This window comes from Protomyctophum parallelum, assembly GCF_964188405.1.
Source record: "Protomyctophum parallelum genome assembly, chromosome: 11".
Taxonomy (NCBI): domain Eukaryota; kingdom Metazoa; phylum Chordata; class Actinopteri; order Myctophiformes; family Myctophidae; genus Protomyctophum; species Protomyctophum parallelum.
Window position 1 is genome coordinate 50,241,564 of NC_139707.1, and position 14,719 is coordinate 50,256,282.

The 14,719-nt window shown below is 46.1% G+C and overlaps 1 protein-coding gene across 1 annotated transcript; it reads right to left on the reverse strand.

The window, feature by feature from the left end:
• Positions 1 to 3,363: 3,363 nt before the first annotated feature.
• On the reverse strand, positions 3,364 to 3,975 carry LOC310867066 (kelch domain-containing protein 3-like; the record flags this gene model as incomplete). Its single annotated transcript, XM_083776860.1, has 1 exon — positions 3,364 to 3,975. One exon carries the CDS (start codon positions 3,973 to 3,975, stop codon positions 3,364 to 3,366), a length of 612 nt encoding a protein of 203 aa, XP_083632986.1.
• Between the last annotated feature and the right edge of the window lie 10,744 nt (positions 3,976 to 14,719).

The following is a 14,719-nucleotide window of genomic DNA, read 5'->3' on the forward strand; positions in this document are numbered from 1 at the left end:
TTTGGGGCATTTCATTATAAACAGCAATTTCAGGAAATGTCAACATATTTCACAGATATTTGTTTTTTTATAGAACTCAAAACTTCACAATTTTTAGATCTTCACATTTTTTGAGGGGCGCTAGCTCCTCCTATATTCCGCTATTAGTGTATATTTTCATCTTACGCAGACGTTAAATTCCCATTGACGTCATATGTGTCTGAGCAACGATGATAAGAGCGCCACTCACTTCACACGGGTGTGATTTTTTTCAAACTAGCGATTCATCCAAGGAACTGTGTAGGCTGTAGGGTGTAAGAATCTAGGGTCTAGGATCTAGGGTCTAGGGTGTGTAAGGAGCACTTGACTTCACCCACTATCAACCTCATCTCATAGAACTGGTCCTAACAAGATGGAACCATCTCTGACTACTAATGAGTCCTGGAATCATCAGTAGGAGGTTTGGTCATTTTAAACATGTAACAATGTCTTCTCTATTTCATTAACTTTCCAGGAAGAGAAAGGCTGTTGTTTCTATTAGCTTAAAAAACTTTTCGCCAAGCAGGGACTGACCCTCCAATCCAACCCTTGATGCTGAGTGCCAAGCAGGGACTGACCCCCGAATCCAACCCTTGATGCTGAGTGCCAAGCAGGGACTGACCCTCCAATCCAACCCTTGATGCTGAGTGCCAAGCAGGGACTGACCCCCCCAATCCAACCCTTGATGCTTTTTTTATTTATAATGTATTGATTTATTTGATTATGTGTTGGTTTATTCAGCTGCTGTTGGAAATCATCATGGCTGACACTTTGGGGATTCTTTTTGTTGTTAATTGTTGCCAGTCATGGCTGCCAGTTCCCACCTGATGTTGTGTGTGAGTTCAGACTGCTCCAGTCCGTACTGAATAACTGCTAGCTTGCATAATGTCTTGAGGCTTGGACTGAAGTCTAACAAATACAGGTCATCACTGGATCCTCCAAAGAGGATGATACGATCTCCCAGCATGCAACAGCACATATTAAATGTCCTTGAACGCGGGCCTTCCCCTTTGGGCTCAACCTTCTTCCAGGAGAAGGTTTCTGGATTGAATCTCCACAGATAATTGAGATCATTACCGTTGAAGCCACCAAATATGTACAACTCTCCATTGTAGGTAAAGGCTGAATGAGCCCACCGTCCTTTTGGTAGAAGCTGTGTAGAAGGTGTGTTCATCCAGTGGTTGGTCTCTGTGTCAAACACTCTGATGGTGTTGTGGTACTGACTCCCCCCACAGCCCCCAAACACAAACATCTTTGTCCCGATGATGGTGGCAGAGTGAACGTATGAAACAGGAGGTGGAGTTCCTCTGGTGTTGATTAAAGTCCAGACCATTGTGGTGGAGTCCAACTTGTAGATGTCATTAGTGGATCCAGTCTGGGTCCGTCCTCCATGAATAAACATAACCTTCCCCGACACACAGGCTGAGTGGTTTCCCCTCTCCTCTGGAATGGTCCCAGAAACCTGTGGTTTGAACCATGTGTGGGCGTCGACATCAAAGGCATAAAGCACGTTACAGTAACTTGGGCCAGTACATCCTCCCCAGAGGTAGACAGTATATTCAATCAGCACAGCTGTGTGGCCGTAGCGCCTGGAGGGAACCTCAAGGTGGCGTTCTCCTCTTCCAGGGGTCACTGGGGTCAACTTCCTCCAGGTCAAAGACACTGTGTTGAAGACGTGCACATCAATGTGATCCATGCCACATCCAAAGGAGTACACACAGTGTCTCACTGTCACAGCTCTACGATTGGTTGTTCCTGGTCCTCTCAGACTCACCGCCCAGCGTAACATTACTCACAGCACCACCACAGTGGAGAAATCCTATTGGTCAATGAGATCCTACTGGTCAATGGTGTCCTATTGGTTAATGGTATCCTATTGGTCAATGGTATCCTCTTGGTCAATGGTATCCTCTTGGTCAACGGTATCCTATTGGTCAATGGTATCTATTGGTCAATGGTATCTATTGGTCAATGGTATCCTATTGGTCAATGGTATCCTATTGGTCAATGGTATCCTATTGGTCAATGGTATCTATTGGTCAATGGTATCCTATTGGTCAATGGTATCCTATTGGTCAATGGTATCCTATTGGTCAATGGTATCCTATTGGTCAATGGTATCCTATTAGTCGATTCCTGAAGTGTAAATGCATGGAACATTTTGCGTCTCCACTTTTATTCGTTCAGAGGCACAAACACCACGCAAGGTTTGTCCAATCCGTGAAGCTGATGGTTTGGGTTGACCAATCAAGGAAGACGATGCCTGTTGATCTCACTTATTGGTCACCAATAGTGATCAATGACCATATTAGCTGATGAGCAGATCTAGTGTCGCGCTACGAGCTTGTAGATCTGCTATTTTTCAATAGCTAAAGTATAACATGATGCTTAAAAGACTAACAATGTGCTAACAAGGTCCTGTGTTCTCCCCATGGCCACGTTGAACCGCATGGACAGAACACTGTTTGGGGCATTCATTATAAACAGCAATTTCAGGAAATGTCAAAATATTTCACAGATATTCTATTTTTTTTAAAGGACTCAAAACTTCAAAGTTTTTTTGATTTTCACATTTTTTGAGGGGCGCTAGCTCCTCCTATATTCCGCTATTAGTGTAGATTTTCGTCTTCAAACTAGCGATTCATCCAAGGAACTGTGTAGGCTGTAGGGTGTAAGGATCTAGGGTCTAGGGTCTAGGGTGTAAAAATCTAGGGTCTAGGGTGTAGGGTGTAAGGAGCACTTGACTTCACCCACTATCAACCTCATCTCATAGAACTGGTCCTAAACAGATGGAACCATCTCTGACTACTAATGAGTGCTGGAATCATCAGTAGGAGGTTTGGTCATTTCAAACATGTAACAATGTCTTCTCTATTTCAGCAAATTAACTTTCCAGGAAGAGAAAGGCTGTTGTTTCTATTAGCTTAAAACACTTTTCGCCAAGAAGGGACTGACCCTCCAATCCAACCCTTGATGCTGAGTGCCAAGCAGGGACTGACCCTCCAATCCAACCCTTGATGCTGAGTGCCAAGCAGGGACTGACCCCCCAATCCAACCCTTGATGCTGAGTGCCAAGCAGGGACTGACCCCCCCAATCCAACCCTTGATGCTGAGTGCCAAGCAGGGACTGACCCTCCAATCCAACCCTTGATGCTGAGTGCCAAGCAGGGACTGACCCCCCCAATCCAACCCTTGATGCTGAGTGCCAAGCAGGGACTGACCCCCCCAATCCAACCCTTGATGCTTTTTTTATTTATAATGTATTGATTTATTTTATTATGTGTTGGTTTATTCAGCTGCTGTTGGAAATCATCATGGCTGACACTTTGGGGATTATTTTTGTTGTTAATTGTTGCCAGTCATGGCTGCCAGTTCCCACCTGATGTTGTGTGTGAGTTCAGACTGCTCCAGTCCGTACTGAATAACTGCTAGCTTGCATAATGTGTTGAGGCTTGGACTGAAGTCTAAGACATACAGGTCATCACTGGATCCTCCAAAGAGGATGATACGATCTCCCACCATGCAACAGCACATATTAAATGTCCTTGAACACGGGCCTTCCCCTTTGGGCTCAACCTTCTTCCAGGAGAAGGTCTCTGGATTGAATCTCCACAGATCATTGAGAACATTACCGATGAAGCCACCAAATATGTACAGCTCTCCATTGTAGGTAAAGGCTGAATGAGCCCACCGTCCTTTTGGTAGAAGCTGTGTAGAAGGTGTGTTCATCCAGTGGTTGGTCTCTGTGTCAAACACTCTGATGGTGTTGTGGTACTGACTCCCCCCACAGCCCCCAAACACAAACATCTTTGTCCCGATGATGGTAGCAGAGTGAACGTATGAAACAGGAGGTGGAGTTCCTCTGGTGTTGATTAAAGTCCAGACCATTGTGGTGGAGTCCAACTTGTAGATGTCATTAGTGGATCCAGTCTGGGTCCGTCCTCCATGAATAAACATAACCTTCTCCGACACACAGGCTGAGTGGTTTCCCCTCTCCTCTGGAATGGTCCCAGAAACCTGTGGTTTGAACCATGTGTGGGCGTCGACATCAAAGGCATAAAGCACGTTACAGTAACTTGGGCCAGTACATCCTCCCCAGAGGTAGACAGTATATTCAATCAGCACAGCTGTGTGGCCGTAGCGCCTGGAGGGAACCTCAAGGTGGCGTTCTCCTCTTCCAGGGGTCACTGGGGTCAACTTCCTCCAGGTCAAAGACACTGTGTTGAAGACGTGCACATCAATGTGATCCATGCCACATCCAAAGGAGTACACACAGTGTCTCACTGTCACAGCTCTACGATTGGTTGTTCCTGGTCCTCTCAGACTCACCGCCCAGCGTAACATTACTCACAGCACCACCACAGTGGAGAAATCCTATTGGTCAATGAGATCCTATTGGTCGACGGTATCCTCTTGGTCAACGGTATCCTATTGGTCAATGGTATCTATTGGTCAATGGTATCTATTGGTCAATGGTATCCTATTGGTCGAGTCCTGCTGTGTAAATGCATGGAACATTTTGCGTCTCCACTTATATTCGTTCAGAGGCACAAACACCACACAAGGTTTGTCCAATCCGTGAAGCCGATGGTTTGGGTTGACCAATCAAGGAAGACGATGCCTGTTGATCTCACTTATTGGTCACCAGTAGTGATCAATGACCATATTAGCTGATGAGCAGATCTAGTGCCGCACTAGGAGCTTGTAGATCTGCTATTTTTCAATAGCTAAAGTATAACATGATGCTTAAAAGACTAACAATGGGCTAACAAGGTCCTGTGTTCTCCCCATGGCCACGTTGAACCGCATGGACAGAACACTGTTTGGGGCATTCATTATAAACAGCAATTTCAGGAAATGTCAACATATTTCACAGATATTCTTTTTTTTTAAAGGACTCAAAACTTCATAATTTTTAGATCTTCACATTTTTTGAGGGGCGCTAGCTCCTCCTATATTCCGCTATTAGTGTAGATTTTCATCTTACGCAGACGTTAAATTCCCATTGACGTCATATGTTGATACGATGATAAGAGTGCCCCTCACTTCACACGGGTGTGATTTTTTTCAAACTAGCGATTTATCCAAGGAACTGTGTAGGCTGTAAGGGTGTAAGGGTATAGGATCTAGGGTCTAGGGTGTAAGGAGCACTTGACTTCACCCACTATCAACCTCATCTCATAGAACTGGTCCTAACAAGATGGAACCATCTCTGACTACTAATGAGTCCTGGAATCATCAGTAGGAGGTTTGGTCATTTCAAACATGTAACAATGTCTTCTCTATTTCAGCAAATTAACTTTCCAGGAAGAGAAAGGCTGTTGTTTCTATTAGCTTAAAACACTTTTCGCCAAGCAGGGACTGACCCCCCAATCCAGCCCTTGATGCTGAGTGCCAAGCAGGGACTGACCCCCCAATCCAGCCCTTGATGCTGAGTGCCAAGCAGGGACTGACCCCCCAATCCAACCCTTGATGCTGAGTGCCAAGCAGGGACTGACCCTCCAATCCAACCCATTGATGCTGAGTGCCAAGCAGGGACTGACCCCCCAATCCAGCCCTTGATGCTTTATTTATTTATAATTTATTGATTTATTTTATTATGTGTTGGTTTATTCAGCTGCTGTTGGAAATCATCATGGCTGACACTTTGGGGATTATTTTTGTCGTTCATTTTTGCCAGTCATGGCTGCCAGTTCCCACCTGATGTTGTGTGTGAGTTCAGACTGCTCCAGTCCGTACTGAATAACTGCTAGCTTGCATAATGTCTTGAGGCTAGGACTGAAGTCTAAGATAAACAGGTCCTCACTGGATCCTCCAAAGAGGATGATACAATCTCCCAGCATGCAACAGCACATATGAATTCTCCTTGAACGCGGGCCTTTCCCTTTGGGATCAACCTTCTTCCAGGAGAAGGTTTCTGGGTTGAATCTCCACAGATCATTGAGATCATTACCGCTGAAGCCACCAAATATGTACAGCTCTCCATTGTAGGTAAAGGCTGAATGACTTCAGCATCCTTCTGGTAGAATCTGTGTAGAAGGTGTGTTCATCCAATGGTTGGTCTCTGTGTCAAACAATCTGATGGTGTTGTAGTGCTGACTCCCATAGCCCCCAAATACAAACATCTTTGACCCGATGATGGTAGCAGAGTGAAACCATGAAACAGGAGGTGGAGTTCCTCTGGTGTTGATTAAAGTCCAGACCATTGTGGTGGAGTCCATCTTGTAGATGTCATTAGTGCATCTATTCTGGGTAAATCCTCCATGGATAAACATGACCTTCCCCAACACACAGGCTGAGTGGTAGTACCGCCTCTCTGGAACGGTCCCAGAAACCTGTGGTTTGAACCATGTTTGGGCGTCGACATCAAAGGCATAAAGCACGTTGCAGTAACTTGAGTCAGTCCATCCTCCCCAGAGGTAGACAGTATATTCTATCAGCAGAGCTGTGTGGTCCCAGTGCTTGGAGGGAACCTCAAGGTGGCGTTCTCCTCTTCCAGGGGGCTTAGGGGTCAACTTCCTCCATGTCAAAGACACTGTGTTGAAGACGTGCACATCAATGTGATCCTTGTCACCTTCAAAGGAGTACACACAGTGTCTCACTGTCACAGCTCTCTGATTGGTTGTTCCTGGTCCTCTCAGACTCACCGCCCAGCGTAACATTACTCACAGCAGTACCACAGTGGATAACTCCTATTGGTCAATGAGATCCTATTGGTCAATCAATTGGTCAATGGTATCTATTGGTCAATGGTATCCTATTGGTCAATGGTATCCTATTGGTCAATGGTATCCTATTGGTCAAGTCCTGATGTGTAAATGCATGTAACATGTTGTGTCTCCACTTATATTCGTTCAGAGGCACAAACACCACGCAAGGTTTGTCCAATCCGTGAAGCCGATGGTTTGGGTTGACCAATCAAGGAAGACGATGCCTGTTGATCTCACTTATTGGTCACCTGTAGTGATCAATGACCATATTAGCTGATGAGCAGATCTAGTGCCGCGCTATGAGCTTGTAGATCTGCTATTTTTCAATAGCTAAAGTATAACATGATGCTTAAAAGACTAACAATGGGCTAACAAGGTCCTGTGTTCTCCCCATGGCCACGTTGAACCGCATGGACAGAACACTGTTTGGGGCATTCATTATAAACAGCAATTTCAGGAAATGTCAAAATATTTCACAGATATTCTTTTCTTTAAAAGGACTCAAAACTTCACATTTGTTTTTATTTTCAATTTTTTGAGGGGCGCTAGCTCCTCCTATATTCCGCTATTAGTGTAGATTTTCGTCTTACGCAAACGTTGAATTCCCATTGACGTCATATGTGTCTGAGCAACGATGATAAGAGCGCCACTCACTTCACACAGGTGTGATTTTTTTTCAAACTAGCGATTTATCCAAGGAACTGTGTAGGCTGTAGGGTGTAAGGGTCTAGGGTCTATGGTCTAGGGTGTAAGGAGCACTTGACTTCACCCACTATCAACCTCATCTCATAGAACTGGTCCTAAACAGATGGAACCATCTCTGACTACTAATGAGTCCTGGAATCATCAGTAGGAGGTTTGGTCATTTCAAACATGTAACAATGTCTTCTCTATTTCAGCATATTAACTTTACAAGAAGAGAAAGGCTGATGTTTCTATTAGCTTAAAACACTTTTCGCCAAGCAGGGACTGACCCTCCAATCTAACCCATTGATGCTGAGTGCCAAGCAGGGACTGACCCTCCAATCTAACCCATTGATGCTGAGTGCCAAGCAGGGACTGACCCTCCAATCCAACCCTTGATGCTGAGTGCCAAGCAGGGACTGACCCTCCAATCCAACCCTTGATGCTGAGTGCCAAGCAGGGACTGACCCTCCAATCTAACCCATGATGCTGAGTGCCAAGCAGGGACTGACCCCCCCAATCTAACCCTTGATGCTGAGTGCCAAGCAGGGACTGACCCCCCAATCCAACCCTTGATGCTGAGTGCCAAGCAGGGACTGACCCTCCAATCCAACCCTTGATGCTGAGTGCCAAGCAGGGACTGACCCCCCAATCCAACCCTTGATGCTTTATTTATTTATAATTTATTTATTTATTTTATTATGTGTTGGTTTATTCAGCTGCTGTTGGAAATCATCATGGCTGACACTTTGGGGATTATTTTTGTTGTTCATTTTTGCCAGTCATGGCTGCCAGTTCCCACCTGATGTTGTGTGTGAGTTCAGACTGCTCCAGACCGTACTGAATAACTGCTAGCTTGCATAATGTCTTGAGGCTAGGACTGAAGTCTAACACATACAGGTCATCACTGGATCCTCCAAAGAGGATGATACAATCTCCCAGCATGCAACAGCACATATGAAATGTCCTTGAACGCGGGCCTTCCCCTTTGGGCTCAACCTTCTTCCAGGAGAAGTACTCTGGATTGAATCTCCACAGATCATTGAGATCATTACCGATGAAGCCACCAAATATGTACAGCTCTCCATTGTAGGTAAAGGCTGAATGAGCCCACCGTCCTTTTGGTAGAAGCTGTGTAGAAGGTGTGTTCATCCAGTGGTTGGTCTGTGTGTCAAACACTCTGGTGGTGTTGTAGGTCTGACCCCCACAGCCCCCAAACACAAACATCTTTGACCCGATGATGGTAGCAGAGTGACTGTCTGAAGCAGGAGGTGGAGTTCCTCTGGTGTTGATTAAAGTCCAGACCATTGAGGTGGTGTCCAACTTGTAGATGACATTAGTGGGTCTAGTCTGGGTAAATCCTCCATGGATAAACATGACCTTCCCCAAGACACAGGCTGAGTGGTAGTACCGCCTCTCTGGAACGGTCCCAGAAACCTATGGTTTGAACCATGTGTGGGCGTCGACATCAAAGGCATAAAGCACGTTACAGTAACTGTGGTCAGTCCATCCTCCCCAGAGGTAGACAGTATATTCTATCAGAACAGCTGTGTGACCCCGGCGCTTGGAGGGAACCTCAACGTGGCGTTCTCCTCTTCCAGGGGTCACTGGGGTCAACTTCCTCCAGGTCAAAGACACTGTGTTGAAGACGTGCACATCAATGTGATCCTTGTGACCTCCAAAGGAGTACACACAGTGTCTCACTGTCACAGCTCTCTGATTGGCTGTTCCTGGTCCTCTCAGACGCACCTCCCAGCGTAACATTACTCACAGCAGTACCACAGTGGATAACTCCTATTGGTCAATGAGATCCTATTGGTCAATCAATGGTATCCTATTGGTCAATGGTATCCTCTTGGTCAATGGTATCCTACTGGTCAATGTCCTATTGGTCAATGGTATCCTACTGGTCAATGGTATCCAATTGGTCAATGGTATCTATTGGTCAATGGTATCCTCTTGTTCAATGGTATCCTCTTTGTCAATGGTATCCTATTGGTCAGTGGTATCCTATTGGTCAATAGTATCTATTGGTCAATGGTATCCTATTGGTCAATGGTATCCTATTGGTCAATGGTATCCTATTGGTCAATGGTTTCCTATTGGTCAAGTCCTGATGTGTAAATGCATGGAACATTTTGCGTCTTCACTTATATTCGTTCAGAGACACAAACACCACGCAAGGTTTGTCCAATCCGTGAAGCCGATGGTTTGGGTTGACCAATCAAGGAAGACGATGCCTGTTGATCTCACTTATTGGTCACCAGTAGTGATCAATGACCATATTAGCTGATGAGCAGATCTAGTGTCACGCTACGAGCTTGTAGATCTGCTATTTTTCAATAGCTAAAGTATAGCATGATGCTTAAAAGACTAACAATGGGCTAACAAGTCCTGTGTTCTCCCCATGGCCACGTTGAACCGCATGGACAGAACACTGTTTGGGGCATTTCATTATAAACAGCAATTTCAGGAAATGTCAACATATTTCACAGATATTCTTTTTTTTTAAAGGACTCAAAACTTCATAATTTTTAGATCTTCACATTTTTTGAGGGGCGCTAGCTCCTCCTATATTCCGCTATTAGTGTAGATTTTCATCTTACGCAGACGTTAAATTCCCATTGACGTCATATGTTGATACGATGATAAGAGCGCCCCTCACTTCACACGGGTGTGATTTTTTTCAAACTAGCGATTTATCCAAGGAACTGTGTAGGCTGTAAGGGTGTAAGGGTATAGGATCTAGGGTCTAGGGTGTAAGGAGCACTTGACTTCACCCACTATCAACCTCATCTCATAGAACTGGTCCTAACAAGATGGAACCATCTCTGACTACTAATGAGTCCTGGAATCATCAGTAGGAGGTTTGGTCATTTCAAACATGTAACAATGTCTTCTCTATTTCAGCAAATTAACTTTCCAGGAAGAGAAAGGCTGTTGTTTCTATTAGCTTAAAACACTTTTCGCCAAGCAGGGACTGACCCCCCAATCCAACCCTTGATGCTGAGTGCCAAGCAGGGACTGACCCTCCAATCCAACCCTTGATGCTGAGTGCCAAGCAGGGACTGACCCCCCAATCCAACCCTTGATGCTGAGTGCCAAGCAGGGACTGACCCTCCAATCCAACCCTTGATGCTGAGTGCCAAGCAGGGACTGACCCCCCAATCCAACCCTTGATGCTGAGTGCCAAGCAGGGACTGACCCCCCAATCCAACCCTTGATGCTGAGTGCCAAGCAGGGACTGACCCCCCCAATCCAACCCTTCATGCTGAGTGCCAAGCAGGGACTGACCCCCCCAATCCAACCCTTGATGCTGAGTGCCAAGCAGGGACTGACCCCCCAATCCAACCCTTGATGCTGAGTGCCAAGCAGGGACTGACCCCCCAATCCAACCCTTGATGCTGAGTGCCAAGCAGGGACTGACCCCCCAATCCAACCCTTGATGCTGAGTGCCAAGCAGGGACTGACCCCCCAATCCAACCCTTGATGCTGAGTGCCAAGCAGGGACTGACCCCCCAATCCAACCCTTGATGCTGAGTGCCAAGCAGGGACTGACCCTCCAATCTAACCCATGATGCTGAGTGCCAAGCAGGGACTGACCCCCCCAATCTAACCCTTGATGCTGAGTGCCAAGCAGGGACTGACCCCCCAATCCAACCCTTGATGCTGAGTGCCAAGCAGGGACTGACCCTCCAATCCAACCCTTGATGCTGAGTGCCAAGCAGGGACTGACCCCCCAATCCAACCCTTGATGCTTTATTTATTTATAATTTATTTATTTATTTTATTATGTGTTGGTTTATTCAGCTGCTGTTGGAAATCATCATGGCTGACACTTTGGGGATTATTTTTGTTGTTCATTTTTGCCAGTCATGGCTGCCAGTTCCCACCTGATGTTGTGTGTGAGTTCAGACTGCTCCAGACCGTACTGAATAACTGCTAGCTTGCATAATGTCTTGAGGCTAGGACTGAAGTCTAACACATACAGGTCATCACTGGATCCTCCAAAGAGGATGATACAATCTCCCAGCATGCAACAGCACATATGAAATGTCCTTGAACGCGGGCCTTCCCCTTTGGGCTCAACCTTCTTCCAGGAGAAGTACTCTGGATTGAATCTCCACAGATCATTGAGATCATTACCGATGAAGCCACCAAATATGTACAGCTCTCCATTGTAGGTAAAGGCTGAATGAGCCCACCGTCCTTTTGGTAGAAGCTGTGTAGAAGGTGTGTTCATCCAGTGGTTGGTCTGTGTGTCAAACACTCTGGTGGTGTTGTAGGTCTGACCCCCACAGCCCCCAAACACAAACATCTTTGACCCGATGATGGTAGCAGAGTGACTGTCTGAAGCAGGAGGTGGAGTTCCTCTGGTGTTGATTAAAGTCCAGACCATTGAGGTGGTGTCCAACTTGTAGATGACATTAGTGGGTCTAGTCTGGGTAAATCCTCCATGGATAAACATGACCTTCCCCAAGACACAGGCTGAGTGGTAGTACCGCCTCTCTGGAACGGTCCCAGAAACCTGTGGTTTGAACCATGTGTGGGCGTCGACATCAAAGGCATAAAGCACGTTACAGTAACTGTGGTCAGTCCATCCTCCCCAGAGGTAGACAGTATATTCTATCAGAACAGCTGTGTGACCCCGGCGCTTGGAGGGAACCTCAACGTGGCGTTCTCCTCTTCCAGGGGTCACTGGGGTCAACTTCCTCCAGGTCAAAGACACTGTGTTGAAGACGTGCACATCAATGTGATCCTTGTGACCTCCAAAGGAGTACACACAGTGTCTCACTGTCACAGCTCTCTGATTGGCTGTTCCTGGTCCTCTCAGACGCACCTCCCAGCGTAACATTACTCACAGCAGTACCACAGTGGATAACTCCTATTGGTCAATGAGATCCTATTGGTCAATCAATGGTATCCTATTGGTCAATGGTATCCTCTTGGTCAATGGTATCCTACTGGTCAATGTCCTATTGGTCAATGGTATCCTACTGGTCAATGGTATCCTATTAGTCAATGGTATCCTACTGGTCAATGGTATCCAATTGGTCAATGGTATCTATTGGTCAATGGTATCCTCTTGTTCAATGGTATCCTCTTTGTCAATGGTATCCTATTGGTCAGTGGTATCCTATTGGTCAATAGTATCTATTGGTCAATGGTATCCTATTGGTCAATGGTATCCTATTGGTCAATGGTATCCTATTGGTCAATGGTTTCCTATTGGTCAAGTCCTGATGTGTAAATGCATGGAACATTTTGCGTCTTCACTTATATTCGTTCAGAGACACAAACACCACGCAAGGTTTGTCCAATCCTTGAAGCCGATGGTTTGGGTTGACCAATCAAGGAAGACGATGCCTGTTGATCTCACTTATTGGTCACCAGTAGTGATCAATGACCATATTAGCTGATGAGCAGATCTAGTGTCACGCTACGAGCTTGTAGATCTGCTATTTTTCAATAGCTAAAGTATAGCATGATGCTTAAAAGACTAACAATGGGCTAACAAGTCCTGTGTTCTCCCCATGGCCACGTTGAACCGCATGGACAGAACACTGTTTGGGGCATTTCATTATAAACAGCAATTTCAGGAAATGTCAACATATTTCACAGATATTCTTTTTTTTTAAAGGACTCAAAACTTCATAATTTTTAGATCTTCACATTTTTTGAGGGGCGCTAGCTCCTCCTATATTCCGCTATTAGTGTAGATTTTCATCTTACGCAGACGTTAAATTCCCATTGACGTCATATGTTGATACGATGATAAGAGCGCCCCTCACTTCACACGGGTGTGATTTTTTTCAAACTAGCGATTTATCCAAGGAACTGTGTAGGCTGTAAGGGTGTAAGGGTATAGGATCTAGGGTCTAGGGTGTAAGGAGCACTTGACTTCACCCACTATCAACCTCATCTCATAGAACTGGTCCTAACAAGATGGAACCATCTCTGACTACTAATGAGTCCTGGAATCATCAGTAGGAGGTTTGGTCATTTCAAACATGTAACAATGTCTTCTCTATTTCAGCAAATTAACTTTCCAGGAAGAGAAAGGCTGTTGTTTCTATTAGCTTAAAACACTTTTCGCCAAGCAGGGACTGACCCCCCAATCCAACCCTTGATGCTGAGTGCCAAGCAGGGACTGACCCTCCAATCCAACCCTTGATGCTGAGTGCCAAGCAGGGACTGACCCCCCAATCCAACCCTTGATGCTGAGTGCCAAGCAGGGACTGACCCTCCAATCCAACCCTTGATGCTGAGTGCCAAGCAGGGACTGACCCCCCAATCCAACCCTTGATGCTGAGTGCCAAGCAGGGACTGACCCCCCAATCCAACCCTTGATGCTGAGTGCCAAGCAGGGACTGACCCCCCCAATCCAACCCTTCATGCTGAGTGCCAAGCAGGGACTGACCCCCCCAATCCAACCCTTGATGCTGAGTGCCAAGCAGGGACTGACCCCCCAATCCAACCCTTGATGCTGAGTGCCAAGCAGGGACTGACCCCCCAATCCAACCCTTGATGCTGAGTGCCAAGCAGGGACTGACCCCCCAATCCAACCCTTGATGCTGAGTGCCAAGCAGGGACTGACCCCCCAATCCAACCCTTGATGCTGAGTGCCAAGCAGGGACTGACCCCCCAATCCAACCCTTGATGCTGAGTGCCAAGCAGGGACTGACCCCCCAATCCAACCCTTGATGCTTTATTTATTTATAATTTATTGATTTATTTTATTATGTGTTGGTTTATTCAGCTGCTGTTGGAAATCATCATGGCTGCCAGTTCCCACCTGATGTTGTGTGTGAGTTCAAACTGCTCCAGACCGTACTGAATAACTGCTAGCTTACATAATGTCTTGAGGCTAGGACTGAAGTCTACGGTAAACAGGTCATCACTGGATCCTCCAAAGAGGATGATACGATCTCCCACCATGCAACAGCACATATGAAATGTCCTTGAACGCGGGCCTTTCCCTTTGGGCTCAACCTTCTTCCAGGAGAAGGTCTCTGGATTGAATCTCCACAGATCATTGAGATCATTACTGTTGAAGCCACCAAATATGTACAGCTCTCCATTGTAGGTAAAGGCTGAATGACCATAGCGTCCTTTTGGTAGATGCTGTGTAGAAGGTGTGTTCATCCAGTGGTTGGTCTGTGTGTCAAACACTCTGGTGGTGTTGTAGTACTGACCCCCATAGCCCCCAAACACAAACATCTTTGACCCGATGATGGTAGCAGAGTGACATTCTGAATCAGGAGGTGGAGTTCCTCTGGTGTTGATTAAAGTCCAGACCATTGTGG